General features: G+C 50.2%; 1 protein-coding gene across 1 annotated transcript in view; it reads right to left on the reverse strand.

Annotated features, from left to right (window-relative positions):
• Window positions 1–16,273, reverse strand: part of UHRF2 (ubiquitin like with PHD and ring finger domains 2) — a 616,766-nt gene that overhangs the window by 314,102 nt on the left and 286,391 nt on the right. Inside the window, exon 5 of the mRNA XM_086961356.1 lies at window positions 8,047–8,156. Within this exon, the coding sequence (XP_086817482.1) occupies window positions 8,047–8,156 (110 nt within the window). The remainder of the gene's footprint in view (window positions 1–8,046; window positions 8,157–16,273) is intronic.

Raw genomic sequence — 16,273 nt, forward strand, 5'->3', positions numbered from 1 at the left:
AAAGGTAACAGATGACCATTTAAACACACCACTCACTTTGAAAAGGTAACAGTCCGACTGCAACATGAGCTTTTGCATTCCTCACAATGGTTAAATGCCAACGTGAATTCCTTATGTTAAAGTCAATTCACCTAGGCAATTGAGGCGCACACATGTTCAAATGATCGGCCTAGGAGGACAATGTACCTGGAATTTATTCACATACAGTCCTAACACCTGATTGGATTGTGCTGCCTCGTGTGTTTACACCAATAAAAAGGAACGTAAGGAAAAGCGGATGACATTTAACAAACACTGAATTCTAGACTTCTAATGCAGTTAGCATGATTTCATAAAACATTGCTTGTTGCAAGGAGTACACAGTCCAACTGAGAAAAAATCCATTGAGAAAAAAAATCCATTGAGAGAGTGGGGGCTGTGCAACGTTTTAAGTCTTGTACTGATAAAAGTTACTGCTCTCACACCCATCACACAGTACAGGAGCTCCCCTAAGCAGTAACGCCCCAAGTATCACATCCCAAATGAATCAATACCCTTACAACATCAATATCTCATGGAGCATAGCCCACTGCCCCCTTCCAGTTAGTTATTTAGTATGCATCAAAAACACGATTCATGCATGCGACTACAAGGTCTACTTTGAGTTGTGAGCCCCTACACCAGGGCTTCCATGCTTTGATCAACTGTTAATGTTATTTTGCAATCAACGTCTGCCCCAGCCAACAGGTACTCGTATATATGCTCCCATGCTATGCTATTGTACAGCCGTAAAGTTGGGGCGATCTTGTTGTCTAGAGAGAACGCAACTAAATGAAAAAAGCCAACAGAGCCACGTAGGTCATGTTGCAAGGACGGATTTCTTAATTATTATTCTTCAATTGAATAATGACGACTAGTGCGGCCTCATGCCCTATAATGCATTACCACCAGAGACTGCAGTTGAGAATCGTACTCACAATTACAAGTCAGCAATTTATGTGCCAAATGGCTTGGAATCCGCTTTTTCAAGTGTTTCATTTTGCACACTGATGACCTGAAGGAGAGACAAGTACGCTGGGCTGGTCTGGTCTGAGAGGAACCAAGTTAGCTGTTTTTCCAGACCAATACTCGTTTCCAAGAGAACTTACAAGTATTTGTAAGCTGTGTTGATAGGTCAGAAGGACACCTGCCAAAAACTTTGCCCTACGACTATGGAATAGGAGATACACATGATGTTAAATTGCGGGTAATGTCAATGAAAAATGTATGATAATGAACATTAAAAAAGGCTAGAAACAAACAAGAGTTATCAAGCAAGATAACAGATAAGGAGAACGACTAAGTAGATCAGCATGGACATCTTTTTCTGCCGTCACCTCGCAACGGCGTTTTTTAAGATTTCGAAATAATAAAGAACGAGTAATATACACATTCAGTAACATACAGTCAGTTTATACAAGCTGATACCACTGAGACACATGGTCATTTCCAGAAAGCATCTCGACATTGGTAAAGGAGTGTCAAACAGCCCAGTTCTTACTTAGCTGTGGGGCCTGTGGAGAACACAATAAACCTTCCAAAGTTTTCCAGGCCATCATGAAGGCCACAGTGAGTGCAGATCCATAGTCTGGGGTCAGTGCACCTTGGTGGTTTCGCCTCCATGTTTCTTCTTCGCTTGATTGGATGGCCTGCCTTTCCTGACCTGGTTATAACATAGCGTCTAGGGGAATACCACATACATGCAAATACGCATACCGATAAATTTTTACATTAAATGCTAAAAAGACATGCAGTGTTTTTCTCCATATATTGGCAAGTTAATGCACTGGATTATCCCGCATTTTGCACTGCGTGTGGGGTGGAGGAAGAGGCGAAAGGCTGCCTAAAGTAGGTGGCCTCCAATTGGCTGACCTAAGGAATTAACTGTAAAAGCCCTTGGGCATTTGGGTAAAAAAAAAACGCCAGAACGTATTAATATGTAACAAGTGCATGAGGAACAAGCTGCTCAAAACGCAGACAAATCTGTTTTGTAATAAAGCTAATTAGTTTAGTATTAACTACATTACACTACCTGTTTAAAAATAAAAGCCACTCGTGTTCCAAAAAAAACACTAAATAAAAGCACTAAAACATCAAACTTCACAAAAAGTGACATAATTTACAGAAATAACATTGTCTGAAGCATTATGCTAAGATGGTTTTCATTGACCTAAACGAAACATTCTCTTTTTAAATATGTTAGGGCTGCAGGATCAGTAACAGGTTTCAAAACTTGATATTTTTTTTTAGCAGATCCGAGTGATTTAATTAATCGGATGCCAGTTTAACGCGTCCGTCAAAGTAACGGAGGCGTGGCAGTGACTGGGGGTACCTCAAAGAAAAACATACGTTGGCCCCTGAGAACTACGCTGACGATTCAAACACTTAAGAATTACGTTACCCGCACATTACTTATTGACTGGCATGCAAAACTCTAAAATACCCATTACCGCGGATTCAACCTGGGCGCAGCGTGTCTACTCTTTAGTCCGGAATGCAGAAAATCAGGTCAGTGTGTTTGAAGCGGTTTAGATCACGTTTTATGCAAATCAGCCCTTTGGTTACATGTTGTTAAAGTAATGCACTACAAGAAAACGATCAATGCATAATTGCACGTAGCACATAAAACCGGTTTAGGATCAACTGTAAAAAAAAAAGACAACATAAAAGAAAAAAAAATAAACTTAACAAAAAGGAAACCAAGTCGACAACAACAACAAACAAGTAACGGTCTAATCTGCGACTTACTTTGAAAAGTAAACGCTCTGGGGGTCCAAACCTGAGCAGCAAGGTTGTGCTGGGAGAGAGAGAGTGGGGAGGAGAGTAGGAGGAGGAGGGGGGAGGAGAGTAGGAGGAGAAGGGGGGAGGAGAGTAGGGGAGGCACAGCCTAGCGGCCGTGCAACCAAGAAGTGAGGGGGCGGAGCTGGGGGAGGCTGTGAGAGAGAGAGTGGGGAGGAGAGTAGGAGGAGGGGGGGGGAGGAGAGTAGGAGGAGGAGGGGGGCCAAAAGAGACAAGACGGAGGGAAGGCACAGAAGGGGAGGGGGGAGGAGAAATGCGACACGGCGGGCAGGGGAGGGGGCGGAGCGGTGCGGGGAGAGGGTGTGAAAGCAGCAGGGCAGGCGGCTGGGGGCATGTGCACGCGCTTTCAAGCTCAATGCGCATGCGCATTGAGCTTGAATTTCACGGGCACTGCAAGGAATCGCCACGATTCCTTGCAAGTTGGTTAAAGACTGTTTAAGCCCCCATAGTCTCGCAAGCTCGATGCGCATGCGCATCGACAGGCGAGACCTAAAAAGGGGGGGGGGGGGGGGGGGTAAAATTAAAAAGGCATAGGTTGAGGGGTCTGCTCAATAATTGAAATTAACCTTGCTACTCCAAGAGATCATTGCACTGAAGACAACTTCTATTTTGCGAAGCCTCAAAACAGATTAGGTGCCTCGGTACACAGATCACACACCAGACTGACCAGTTATAAGAGGTCAACTAAACACGCCTACTTGCAGACATTAAAAAAAGACCTGGGGTAATGGCAAGCCTTGATGTTTTTATGGACAGGAAGAATATGCTCAATAAAAATGAATATTTTGCAGGGCGTGGCCAAGGAGGCCAAGAGCATCGTTCAACATCCTGCCAGACAGCACAAGCCTGAGCGCTCCTACTGGACCTTTCCCACCCGTGGTTCTCGTGTGGTGGACACCATCTGGGGTTCTTCGTGGCACCCAGCGGGGCAGCAGGGCTGAATTGCAATGACCGTCGCGTGGGGGAGAGGAGAGCCTAAGATGGAGGCCAGTAATCACTGGGTCTCCTGGCCCAGAGCCACTAGATGGTGGCCATTGATTTTGAGGTGGAGTGTGCCTTTTCCTCCCTGCCTTGGATTCAGGAGATCCGTGGTCGGAAACAGATCTGATGGGGCCACGGCACACAAGGTGAAACTGAAGGACCTTGGACGGGCCTACTGGCAGCCAGTGCGGCGACAGCGATGACAACACCACACAAAGGTAGAAGGCAGCTACTGAGCCCGGCTGCTGTTGCCCCCCGACTTACCCACCCACGCGGGGTAAAGGGAGGTCTGTTGTACCACCTCCCCTGCTGAGATTAACTGGGAGATCGCGTGGGCCTCTACCACTGCCCAGACCGTGGTTGAACCGCACTGCTTGAAGACTGGGCTGACCCCTGGGAGATGCTGTGAGGCCCACCTTGCTGCTACCGTTGGACTGTTCCATCGGGGGACATACTGGGGAGCAGCGTGGCGGAAGGTAGAAAAGAACCTAGCCGGTTCGGGAGGGTGACCTCGTGGAATGCAGCTGACCCCTTGCGCGCTACATGCTGAAACCTTGTGCTCTGGCTTGCTCTAGGGGGGCTTTGTGAGAGGTGGGATTGGGTCTGCCCGGGAGGTGGCTCCCCCGCGACTACCTGAAGAAGTTGGGGTGGGGAGCTGTGCCCCGATGATAGCGGACCCAAACGACTGCTGCCTCCTCCGTTGCTCCGGAGTGCCAGAGGGGAGCGGCTCAGCCATCCCTCCCTGCCCAAGCTCCCCCCTCCTTGGTCGATACACGACTCCCTCTCCTCTAAGAGGAACATCGGGACTGCTGGCTGCCGGCTGCCTGTGCTGCTTTTAGGCAAGGGGATCGGCTTAGAGTGGTACCCCATTTGTCTGGCAAGCCTAATCCACCATGGGGGGGTGGAGGGGGGGCTCATGGGTGGCTTAGCGGAGGGCCCCTTGTGACCTGAGCCGGGATTCACCTCTCTAGGATCCGCCCATGTTGCCGAAGATGAAGGGCTTAACCGTGCTTCACTACACTCTTACAGTCTATCTGGTGATCCTCATGTGACTGACAATGGGCTGTTATAAGCTTCCACCATCGAAGACCACCCAAGCAAGGTGCATCTGGGGAATTCTCCTTGACACGCACAGCCTCACCTGCTGTTGACCTGTCAGCCATCCTCACAGTGATTCAGGTCTCTAGGGAGGCGGGGGAAGCCAAAGTGAAAGGTATCCATATTGACATCTCCCTCCTGCACCAAGACCTTCGCAAAGGTAGATGAGAGAGTTACTGAGGCTGAAAAGTGGATCTCAATGACCGAAAACGACTTTGTGACCCTTAAACGTCAAGTCTCTCAGCTGAAATCCATTGTGGCAGTCCTTACCGAGCGAACTGAGGACACTGAATATCATTCCAGACTGTGTCTGATTGGCCTGTCGGAAGGGGTAGAGGGAGCCAACATGCCTTATCTTTTGGAGGACTGGTTCCAGTCCTGGGCTCCAGCTGTCTGTTTGCTTTGTGGTGGAGTGGATGCACCGTGCTCTGACCAAAAAGTCTCCGTCCAGGGCCTCTCCCTGTACAGTGGTGGCACACATTCTTAACCACCGAGACACCATCCTTCGATAGGCCCGGTCCCACCCCAACCTATGACACTACAATGCAAAAATGATGATCTTCCCGGATTAACCAAGGAGGTCCAGCAGCGATGTTGCACATTTGAAGAGGTAATGCAAAAACTAAGTCTGCTTAACATCCGCTATATGCTCTTCTTTCTGGCCCATGAATGGGCAACAAAACAGAGACCGCTCCGCAGAAGGGGTTTGGAGGACTGGGATGAATCCGAGACGGGAGAGCCTCAGGTGCCGCCTCGAGCTCCAGTGCCCCACAGATGACATACCAAATCCTGAAAGAGAGACGAATCAAGGAGGGCAATAGATCGCCTTAAGCCCAGCTCCAACGATTGTTGCATGGCAGCCTGCAGATCAGGATGCCTCTCTATGTGATAGCCCGGTCTGATGAGATGTGACGCTTGGTTCAGGATGGGTTTGGGGCTGGCAATGGGGAGGCTGTATGGAAGACCGCACTACTTTTTATGCAGACGATGTCCTGATCAGTGACCCACAAAAGACAAGTCCTAGGTACCTTGAAATCCTTTGACTATATGCTGAGGCATCTAAACTACGGGCGAATGGTTGCAAATCTCTTAACCCAATGGGATAAATTGCTCTGTTTAAAAGGATGTGTTTGCCTCAGTATCTCTATGTCCTGGCGAATTACCCTTACCCTATTTCCCGTACGTAGTTCTGCTCCATTACTTTGAATTTAACTTCTTTCATTTGGGCGGGTGGGCGACACAATGTGGCCTTCGCATCAGCCTGAAAATCACCATTCAATGGAGATCTCAGCGCTCCTGACCTTTATGGGTATTATCGTATCGCTCACCTGGTCCCTGTGAATAAATGGTTTAAAATCTTGAACTAGAACTTCTAGGTTTTAATGGGCTCCTTGATCTTCTCTCTGGCACCCCTCTGCCCTCTACGGTTCCGTCCTGCCCTCCAGTGATGGGGTTCTGCAGGAGAGCAGGCCTACGCCTCACTCGATGGACGCACCACCACACAAACATGACACCGCTGTTGCATGGCACCTAGCTGGATCAGGTGGCTGGCCTTGCAGGTTTTTCTCAATGGAACCGCATCAGTACTATCTATCTGGGTGGCATTCGTAGAGGGGGACTCCTAATGTTCTTGCAAGAATTGCAGGTCCAATACAGCCTATCACGTACACAATTATTTTGCTATCTACAACTGCATCATGCTCTCTTGACCCACTTCCCGGCAAACACGCCGATCTCTGAATACAGCCCCCATGAAGCAAAGCTCATGACAGGCAGTCTAGGCAAAGGAGCAATCTCCATGATCTATCGCTCCTAATGATCAATGCGTCGGATCTCTTCTCACACCTCCACCGTAAATGGGAAGACTGGGTGGGCGATCTGGAGGACGATGACTGGAGGGAAGCCTGTCTGGTTCCAAGGGAACTAGCTTTTGCCCTCATTTGTGGATGTTCAAAGTTAACTACCCTCATACAACATACCTGTCCTCCCATCAACTGCAGTGAATGGGCCGGGAGGGACAAGCTGTCTGCACATGCTGCTACGCCCCAAGAGACAACTTCTTTTATATGGTATGGTCCTGCCTGCTCTTCACACCTTTCTGGAGTAGAAAGAACTGGGAGATTTCTGAGGTCCTAGGCCACCACATTGAGTTGGGCTCTCGGGAGGCACTATTGGGTTTGTTAGAAGGCGCTGGTGAATCCGGTGCATACAGAATATTTATTGGGGTGGCATCCTTAGTGGCCAAGAGAGACATTGCTCACTGCTGGAGATGTCCAGAGGCACTTTCCCTTGATGTCTGGTGGAAGGGCGATGATTGGTATGCGTGCCAAGACCGGCCAATTAACGAGGCCGGTAGCTGCCAGCGGAAACACAAGGAAATAGGGGGGGGGGAGCACTTCCCATGAATTGCCTCTGTAAAGAACTATTTCGGCTGGGAGGTTCTCAGTATTCGACGATCGATTGCAGGTGTGATTTCACTTGGTTGTAACTAGGTGATGATGATGCTGCGTACTACTAAGTGTAATAAAATTTGGGTTAAAAAAAAATTATATTTTTCTTCGACTCCTTTATTTATTTCAAGCTTTCCACTTAAAAATTGAGCATGCTTTCTTCGACCGACTGTGAAAGGCGACAGTGAGGTTTGTCTGGAGGGAGGTGAGACCCCAATGTCCAGTTGAGATTATTGCACCAGCAGAGAGAACTACTGGACACATGATCTAACCTACATAAGTATTAAAATGTTGTCATTCTAGGGAATGGGAGATATTAAGGGCACAAGAGGATTTACGGAAACTGTAAAAAAAATGCTACACATCTATATATCACGTATTATGGATAAAGTGTTTCTCCATAAGGTTCTTGTTTGTGATAACACATGTTTTGTACCCAAGGGAAAAAAAATGCATAGTTCACAAAAAAATAATAAAGTACTGCTGAATAAATATTGCTGTTATCATCAAGCAAGCATTTACTACTATATGTAATGTTAATTTCAGCCCGTCAATGAAGAATAATCCAAACATATGAATCTACGAACGATTCCGAACTAAAAAACAATAGTTCCAAAGTACCAATAGAAAACTGCCATATTCAAACCTGATAGAAAAATGTGGGGCTTTTCAAAGCTATAACTTTAATATCAATTCTTACTTTTGAAATCTCCATCACCAAATGTCAGAGGATAAGCTCCAGGTTTTTCATTCTTGTACAGTTCATCTGGAAACGGAAGTTTGCATTCTGGTCCCTTTTCATCCTGCACACTGTAAAATACAAGCACTTTGAAATAAAGGGGTACTATTTTTGGTCAGCTTGACACTATAAATAAATTATGCCAGAAACTGTTGCTAAATGCTACTGTAAAATGCTTCATAAACCTGGCAACATATTGAGGTGCTAGTTATTATACCAATAAATATATGTAATGGTTTCATTGTGCATAGCTATTTATACATTTTGACAAATAGGAGACTGAGACACCTCAGTTAAATGCAGCAGCAAAACTCATTCACTGGCAGTGAAGAGGGAAAACAAGGAAGTTACCTGTACACTGTGGGTCTCCAGTATTAATATATTTCATAGACTGACATGCTTGAATCTTCCCAGTCGTTGAGGTGGGAGTACAGCAGTAATTATGATCAGCAGTGCCAAACCAAGTCTCATACAATAGATCTTAAACTGGTAATATTGTAAGCCAATACTACTTATTTTAGAAAGAAACGAACTGTAGGCGCATAATTGCTCTCCCATCATCTCTTCCCACCAAGGCTAACACACCTCAGATTTTCTAGGAATAAGTGTAATGTATACATATCAAAACAATAGATATTGAATGAGGTGAGCAGTCTGAAAAGGGAGGTGGGAGGGTCCCATGCGCATCTATGGAAGATATCAATAGCAACCTGTTTTTTTTCTCCAGTATTGTATCTTTAATAGATTCACATGCCTGAATACGAATAGTAAGCAGTGTATTTAAGGTGGCAAAACTGGTTAAAACATCATATTTTACAATATATATATATATATATATATATTCACCAAAACTGCCCAGCAGATGACGCCGCACAACACAACAAGTGGGGACGCATGAAGTTACAGATGTTTCAAGAGCCTCTGAGGAAGGAGGGAGACACCCTCTGAAACGCGTCAGGATAATGAAGAAACCAACACGGGATCGTAAGCTGCCTGTTGTCTTAAATAAAGGAGTTTCCTTACATGTTGTGTTGTGCGGCCTCATCTGCTGGGCAATTTTGGTGAATATATATATAATGGCAGACTGGTGTTGGGCAAAATAAACGTTTGAGCACCTAAGAAAACGGGTCTCGTCTCTTCCTTCCTTATTGTTTGGCTGGGCATGCTGATTTAACAGGACACATACCGCATATATATATATATATTCCCTACTGGCGGTCGCCAGTAGGTAGTTATAGTTAAGACCTATTTTCCATAGAAAATCCGCAACATTCTATTTAGAATAACTTTGGCGCCGGTTGACGAATATTCGCGAAATTTTCAAAACTGGTGGAGGGGTCCGATCCGCTCCTATCCTGAAAGTCTTGTTGTGATTCGTGAAGTGGGGCGAGAAAAAAAGGGGGTCCCAAAACGTGTTTTCCCCATGCACTTTTCCATATTGACCTGTAGCCGCAGCTACAGCCCGAACTGCTGAACGGAATTACACCAAATTTGGCAAAGAGGTAGTCCTTAGTTCAGACTCATGCATTTTGCTTAAATGGTGTAAATCCGTTTAGTAGTTCCTGAGAAAATGACATTTAAAAGTACATATATATCTATGGCCGCCCAGGATCCGCTCACCCTAAGCGCACCCTGCCGTGCACGAGTTGAATTCTAATTGGCTGTCAACACTCCAAATCAGGAAGTGTTGGCAGCCATCTTGTGCCTCGGTAGAACCGAGGCACAAGAAACCTAGGAAACAAACGCAAAAAACGCAAAAAGGGGGCAGGGTAGAAACACACTGACCCCCTAGGCCTGCTCAGGGGGTCCCAAAAAAAAGAAAAATCGACAAAAACTGCGCAGGGTGCGCGGATCTTGCCGATGAAATAAAAAACTATGCGCGGTCTCCCGCGCTATATTACTCATTAGCCCCGGGGGCAATTAAATAGTTTAGGTGGTCCCCCAGCCCCGGGGACGGCCACCCCCGGGGCTTTATTATAAATTGTGCGGGGGACTCATAGCCCCCCCCAGCCCGGGGACCGCCACCCCCTGGGGTTTTCATCAAAGTGGGTGGGGGGGCTCAAAAGCCCCCCCCAAGCCCCAGGGACCGCCACCCCCGGGGCTTTTTGCTAATATATGCGGGGATCACCCCTCCCCCCCCCCTGCAGCCCCGGGGACTGCCACCCCCCTGGGCACTAAGTTTTAAATTTGGGTGTCCGTTATGGACCCCCAAGCACCAGGGACCACCACCCCCTGGGGCTTTTCATATGGTGGGAGGGGGGCCGCCCTCGTGGAGCCCCTGATGGCCCTGGGGACCACCACCCCCCAGGGCCTGCTCCTGCACCTGCAGTGTCCCGGGGTTCCCACCCCATATTTTTATTTGTTCAGTCAGTGTTTCATCAACCTCTTTGGTAGTTTTCAAACAACATGGTTTGTGTGTGGCTAATTGGACACATTTATATATTTTGGGCTAGGGAGTATGCCAAACAGTGTGGTATTGACTGTTATTTAGGTTTGATATAACATGGGTGGCTGAAAGAGGTTTGAGGTGGAATAACACCCTACCTCTTCTTTCATCTCTCACGGTTTGTGAGCATCCATAGTTTATAATTATTCATTGTGGAGGGAATGATGTAGGTCACCTCACTGGTTTTAGAATAGAGATAGAGATGAAAGCTACTTTACTGTCTTTAATGACTATATTTCCTCACACCCATTTTCTGTTTTCAAATATTTGACAAAGGATAAAGTGGAAGTATACTCATTTGCGAATGCTAATAAGTTTGAGAAAACCTGCAGACATGTTAACAAAACTGTGTCAGCATTTCTAAGAGATCACAGCAGGTCATCCATCTTCCACTTACACATTGTTTTTTTTTCCATTCTATATCGTAGAGATCATGTTTTTTCCAGTTTCTTATCTATATCTATATCGTAGAGATGATGTAAATTTCACCTCAGATGAAATAACCTGTTCCTTACTAACATCCAACAATGGCTGCAAAATCATATGTTTATCCAATTTGAACACTTTAAATCAAAAACTTTTTTGAGGGCCAACCTCATCCTCAAATAGTAAATATATGCCTTCTTTTCTAAAAAATACTTTAACTGTACCGTGATACTCTCTATAAACTTTAATGGTAGTATGCTGTAATTTATTTTTTAAAGCATATAGCAACTTTTGGAAAAGTTTCCTTACCTACTACATTTGACCTAAAGCGGTAATAAATACAGGAAGAATACTCAAATAGCGATAGACTACAAATTTGCAGCGATAGACTACAACGCCCAAGGTACTGTTCGCCGCCATGCTCGTGTGAGGAGCAGGTTGGTGACGCCCGTGGGCGGGGCAAGTGGAGGTCGCTTTTAAATTTACCTGTGCAATCACTCCTTCAAATTGCTCACAGCCACTGAGGAAGGAAGCGTGTGATGCTTCTGAAACGCGTCTGGCTATTAACTGCTTTGAACTGCCTGCCTGTACTTTCCAGCGCCTGCATGTCGCATTAAACTTGTGCCCGTAATGGTTTTCCGTGTGGCGTCCTAAATTTGGCTCCTGGACTGTGTGAATATATATATATACTCACTCACTCTCCTGGCAGAGGTGATGGCTACCAGGAAGGCAGTCTTCAAAGTAAGAAGGCGGAGAGGACAGTTGTGAAGTGGCTTGAAGGGAGCGCACATCAGAAAAGTAAGAACCAAGTTCAAGTGCCACTGAGGCATCACAAAGGGAACAGGAGGGAACGTATGTGTGATGCCCTTTAAGAATCGATTAACAATAGGGGACTTGAACAAAGAAGGTTGATCAGGCAGCCTCAAAAAGGCTGAAAGAGCAGAAAGGTAGCCCTTGATAGTGCCCAGAGCAGAGCCCTGCTGGGCAAGAGACAGAAGGGAGAGAATAACCTCAGAAAGAGGGGCAGAGAGGATCCACAGCCTTTGCTGTGCACCATGCCACAAATCTGTTCCACCTACAGGCGTATACAGACTTTGTGGAGGGATGCCTGGCTGCCAGAATGATGTTACAGACTTCAGGAGGCAAGTCAAATGGCCTCAACTGTCACCGCTTAATCTCCAAGCATGGAGGTGGAGACTGGACAAGTTCGGGTGGAGGACCGTCCCCTGCTGCTGCGACAGAAGGTCCTCCTGAAGAGGCAGACGAACCGGGGGATCGACTGACATACTGAGTAGCTCGGGATACCAGTACCTTCGTGCCCAGTCCGGAGCCACATGATCTTCGCGCCTGATCTTCTTCAGCACTCTGGGCAGAAGTGGTATAGGCGGAAAGGCGTACAACAGACCGCAACTCCACTCGCGACGAAAAGCATCTCCGAGCGAGTGCCGCCTTGGAAATTCCACGTGCAGAACTGATGACATTGCGCGTTCTCTTCGGTGGCGAATAGATCTAACCAAGGCTCTCCCCACTGCAGAAAGAGACCTTGCGCCACGTCCGAGTTCAGACGCCATTCGTGATCCATAATGCACCGGTGGCTGAGTTAGTCCGCCCTGGCGTTCAGAGAACCTGCCAGGTGTTGAGCCACCAGGGTCACGCCCTGATGTTCCAGCCATTGCCAGAGGCGCAGAGCCTCCTGGCAGAGGGTCCACGACCCCACCCCGCCCTGTTTGTTGCAGTACCACATGGCGTGGTGTTGTCCGTGAACACCTGCACTACACTCCCCCGGACAGAGGGGAGGAATGCCTTCAGTGCTAGACTAATCGCCCGCAGCTCCAAAAGGTTGATGGAGCCAGGACTCGGCCGGAGACCAGAGGCCTCTGATCTCCGCCTCTCCCATGTGGCCTCCCCAGCCTTGGAGGGACGCGTCCGTCACAACTACGTGCTCCGGTTGGGGAAGGGAGAGGGATCTGCCGCTGACCCAATCGAAGTCCGTGAGCCACCACTGCAGCTGTCTCGCAGTGCCCTCCGAGATCAGGACATGGTCGGACAGGTTGCCCTGATGCTGGGCCCACTGAAACTTCAGGTCCCACTGCAGAGCCCGCATCCGCCAACGGACGTGATGCACCAGAAGGATGCAGGAAGCCATCAGCCCCAGAAGCCGCAGCGTCAACCTGACCGAAACTCGGGATAAAGGCTGAAAGATTGGAATCAGAGCCTGTATATCCCGAACCCGCTGTTCGGGTGGGTAAACCCGAAACTGCGCCGAGTCGAGAACCGCTCTGATGAAAAGGAGCTTCTGACAGGGGCACAGGTGTGACTTCGGCACATTGATGGAGAACCCCAGCTGGTGCAAGAGGTCTGCCTTTGTCTGAAGGTGGCTGACGACTGTCTGGGGCGAGCCCGCCTTCAACAACCAGTCGTCGAGGTAGGGGAAGACTGAAACCCCTAACCTGCGCAGATGAGCTGCGACCACCGCCATCACCTTGGTGAACACCCGTGGGGCGCTGGTAAGGCCGAAGGGGAGCACGGTAAACTGAAAGTGCTCGTGGCCTACCGTGAACTGCAGGTAGCGCCGATGGGCCGGCAGGACGGGGATGTGGAAATAAGCGTCCTGCAAGTCCAACGCTACCATCCAGTCTCCTGGGTCCAGGGCAGCTAAGACCTGAGCCAGAGTCAGCATTTTGAACTTCTCCTTCCGGAGGAAGCCGTTGACGTTCCGTAGGTCCAAGATAGGGCGTAGGCCCCCTTTGCATTTCTCGGGTACCAGAAAGTAGTGGGAGTAGCAACCAAATCCTACTTCTGGCCCAGGAACGCGCTCGATGGCCCCCTTGGCCAAGAGGGCCGAAACTTCCTCCTGCAGAAGCCGCAAATGATCCCCCGATACGCGGTGGTGTTGCGGTGGCATGGCTTGAGGGGTCGTCTCGAAGGGGAGGGAGTAGCCCCTTCGGACGATCTGCAGCACTCACCTGTCCGAAGTGACAGTGCGCCAGTGAGAGTGGTGATGGTGAACCCTGCCCCCACTGGCGTCACATGGGCCGAAAAGCACGGACTAGGAAGGTTTTGAGGCGGATGCTGTGGGGGAGGGTGTGGACTGGCCTCGCCGTTGTCCTCGACCGCCTCCACGGCGATTTCCACGGCCGCCACCGTGCTGGATATTAGACTGCGGTGCGTGGCTGGCAGCACGTGTGGGGGCGCCCCTTCCTTGGCCACGAAAGAAGCGAAAGGCACCCGTTTGCTGGCGTGGGGCCGAGAGGCCCAAGGACTTGGCCGTAGCCTTGGAGTCCTTAAAGCGCTCAAGCGCATGGTATGCCTTGTCACCAAAAAGGCGACTGCCATCAAACGGCATGTCCATCAGTGTGTTTTGGACATCGGCCGAAAAGTTGGCGGACCTCAACCAGGCGTGGCGTCTAATCGCCACCGTCATTGCCATCGCTCTACCTAGTGAGTCGGTGGTATCCAGCCCACACCGGATAGAATATTTGGCTGCATCCCGGCCCTCCACAAGGGCTCGGCCGAGTTTGGCCCGTACCTCCAACGGACACTCTGGCAGCACTTGTGCAACCGTATCCCACAGAGAGTGGGTGTAGCGGCCCAAGAGGCATGCAGTGTTGGAAGACCGCAGTCCCAGACTCAGGGATGAGAAGATCTTTTTACCGTACTGCTCGTACCTCTTGGATTCCCTGTCCGGCGGAGCCGACGGGAATGCGGTCTGGGAATTGGAGGCCTGGATGACCAGGCTCTCGGGGGTGGGGTGGGTGGCAGGAAACATGGGTCGCCCGGGGCCGGGCGGTGGCGTCTGGCCACGTTCCTATCTACGGGCGAACCCGTAGCGGGCCTGTACCAAGTGCCCAAAAGAACGTCGGACAAGGCCTCATTAAAGGGCAGCAGAGGCTCGGCCGAGCATGACTGCAGTTTAAGGACCTCAGTGAGGAGGTTAGTCCTCACGGCCGCGACGGGGAGCTCAAGGCCCAAGGCCTTGGCTTCCCTCGTCAACACCAGACTGTAGGTTGCCCCCTCCTCCGAAGCCACGGTAGGAGGCGAGACAAAACCAGTGTCTGGTGATGTGTCCAGACCACTGGCATCCCCAAGTCCACCTGTCCAGTCCTCTTGAGACTGACACTATGGGTCAGAGGGTCCTCAGACCCCTCACAATACTCCTCATCACCCATCCCCTGATAGCCAGGGTCGTCAAACAATGAGGCCGGTTCACAGAAGCTAAACTCCCCAAGCGGCGTTGAAAGCAGCGCCCAGCGGCGCCGTTCAGACGCCGGAACCGGAGCGAGGGAGGCATTGGGGACGGCGCCGCCCGAGGACGGCGCCGGAGGTGACACCTGACGGACCGACGCCGGGGGGGTCGTTAGGTCCACCGGCGAAGACCCGGATCCCGAAGCGGATGCAGTGGGGCCCGGCTGCGCTGGGCCCGAAGGCACCGGCGGCATCGGGACCCTGGGGCCCTGCGGCGCCGAAGCACTCAACAGCGTCGGGCGGAAGCCGCCGACCCTCTAGGGGCCCCAGACGGGTCCGCTGGGCCCGAAGGCGCCACGGAGCCCGTCGGAGGAGAAAGGGACCTCATGGCCATGAGGAAGCGCTCGATCTCCTCCGGCGTCGCGTCTTGCCAGTGACCGGAAGGTGTGGGGCAGGACGAGGCGCCCGCGACTCCGACGGAGCCGCGTGGGTGGTGCCACCCGAACCCCCGGCCGCATTGTGCGAGCGTCGGGGGGAGTCCGAAGAGCGATGACGTCTCTTCGACTTCTCGTGCTTCTTACCTGTCGACGACTTCGACCCGGAAGAGTGGTGCCGACTCTCGGAACTGTGATGGCTCCGACCCCGCGACCTGTCCCTCGACCTCCCGTGGGACCGGGGCCTTTCGCGGCGCTGGCCGATTGCCGGAGTTCGAGTCGCCTGCGGGACCGCTCCCGTCTGGCTGTCGAAGACAGGGCCCGACAGTCGGGGCAGGTCTTGTCGTCGTGGTCGACGCCGAGGCAAAGTAGACACCGACGGTGAGGATCCGTGACCGACATCGTGCGGTCGCAATCCTCGCAGTGCTTGAAACCAGGCATCCCTAGGCCCTGTCCGGAGTCGTTAGACTTCGAAAGAATGACCAAAAGTGATCCAAAAAGTTAGTCAAAAATTGACTACGGGTTACTGCTTTTTCCAGATTTGCACTTGCTGGCGCGGAAAAAAGAAGAACTGATGTCAGCACGCGGAGGCGGCGTCTAAGTATTCAGACGACATCATCACGGCGCCCACAACGCCGACGACGGACGCGGAGCCGCAGACGACGCCTACCGACGCGCAAGGGTACTGCTACGCAAA

The sequence above is a fragment of the Lissotriton vulgaris genome, chromosome 3_1, assembly GCF_964263255.1.
Source record: "Lissotriton vulgaris chromosome 3_1, aLisVul1.2, whole genome shotgun sequence".
Lineage (NCBI taxonomy): Eukaryota > Metazoa > Chordata > Amphibia > Caudata > Salamandridae > Lissotriton > Lissotriton vulgaris.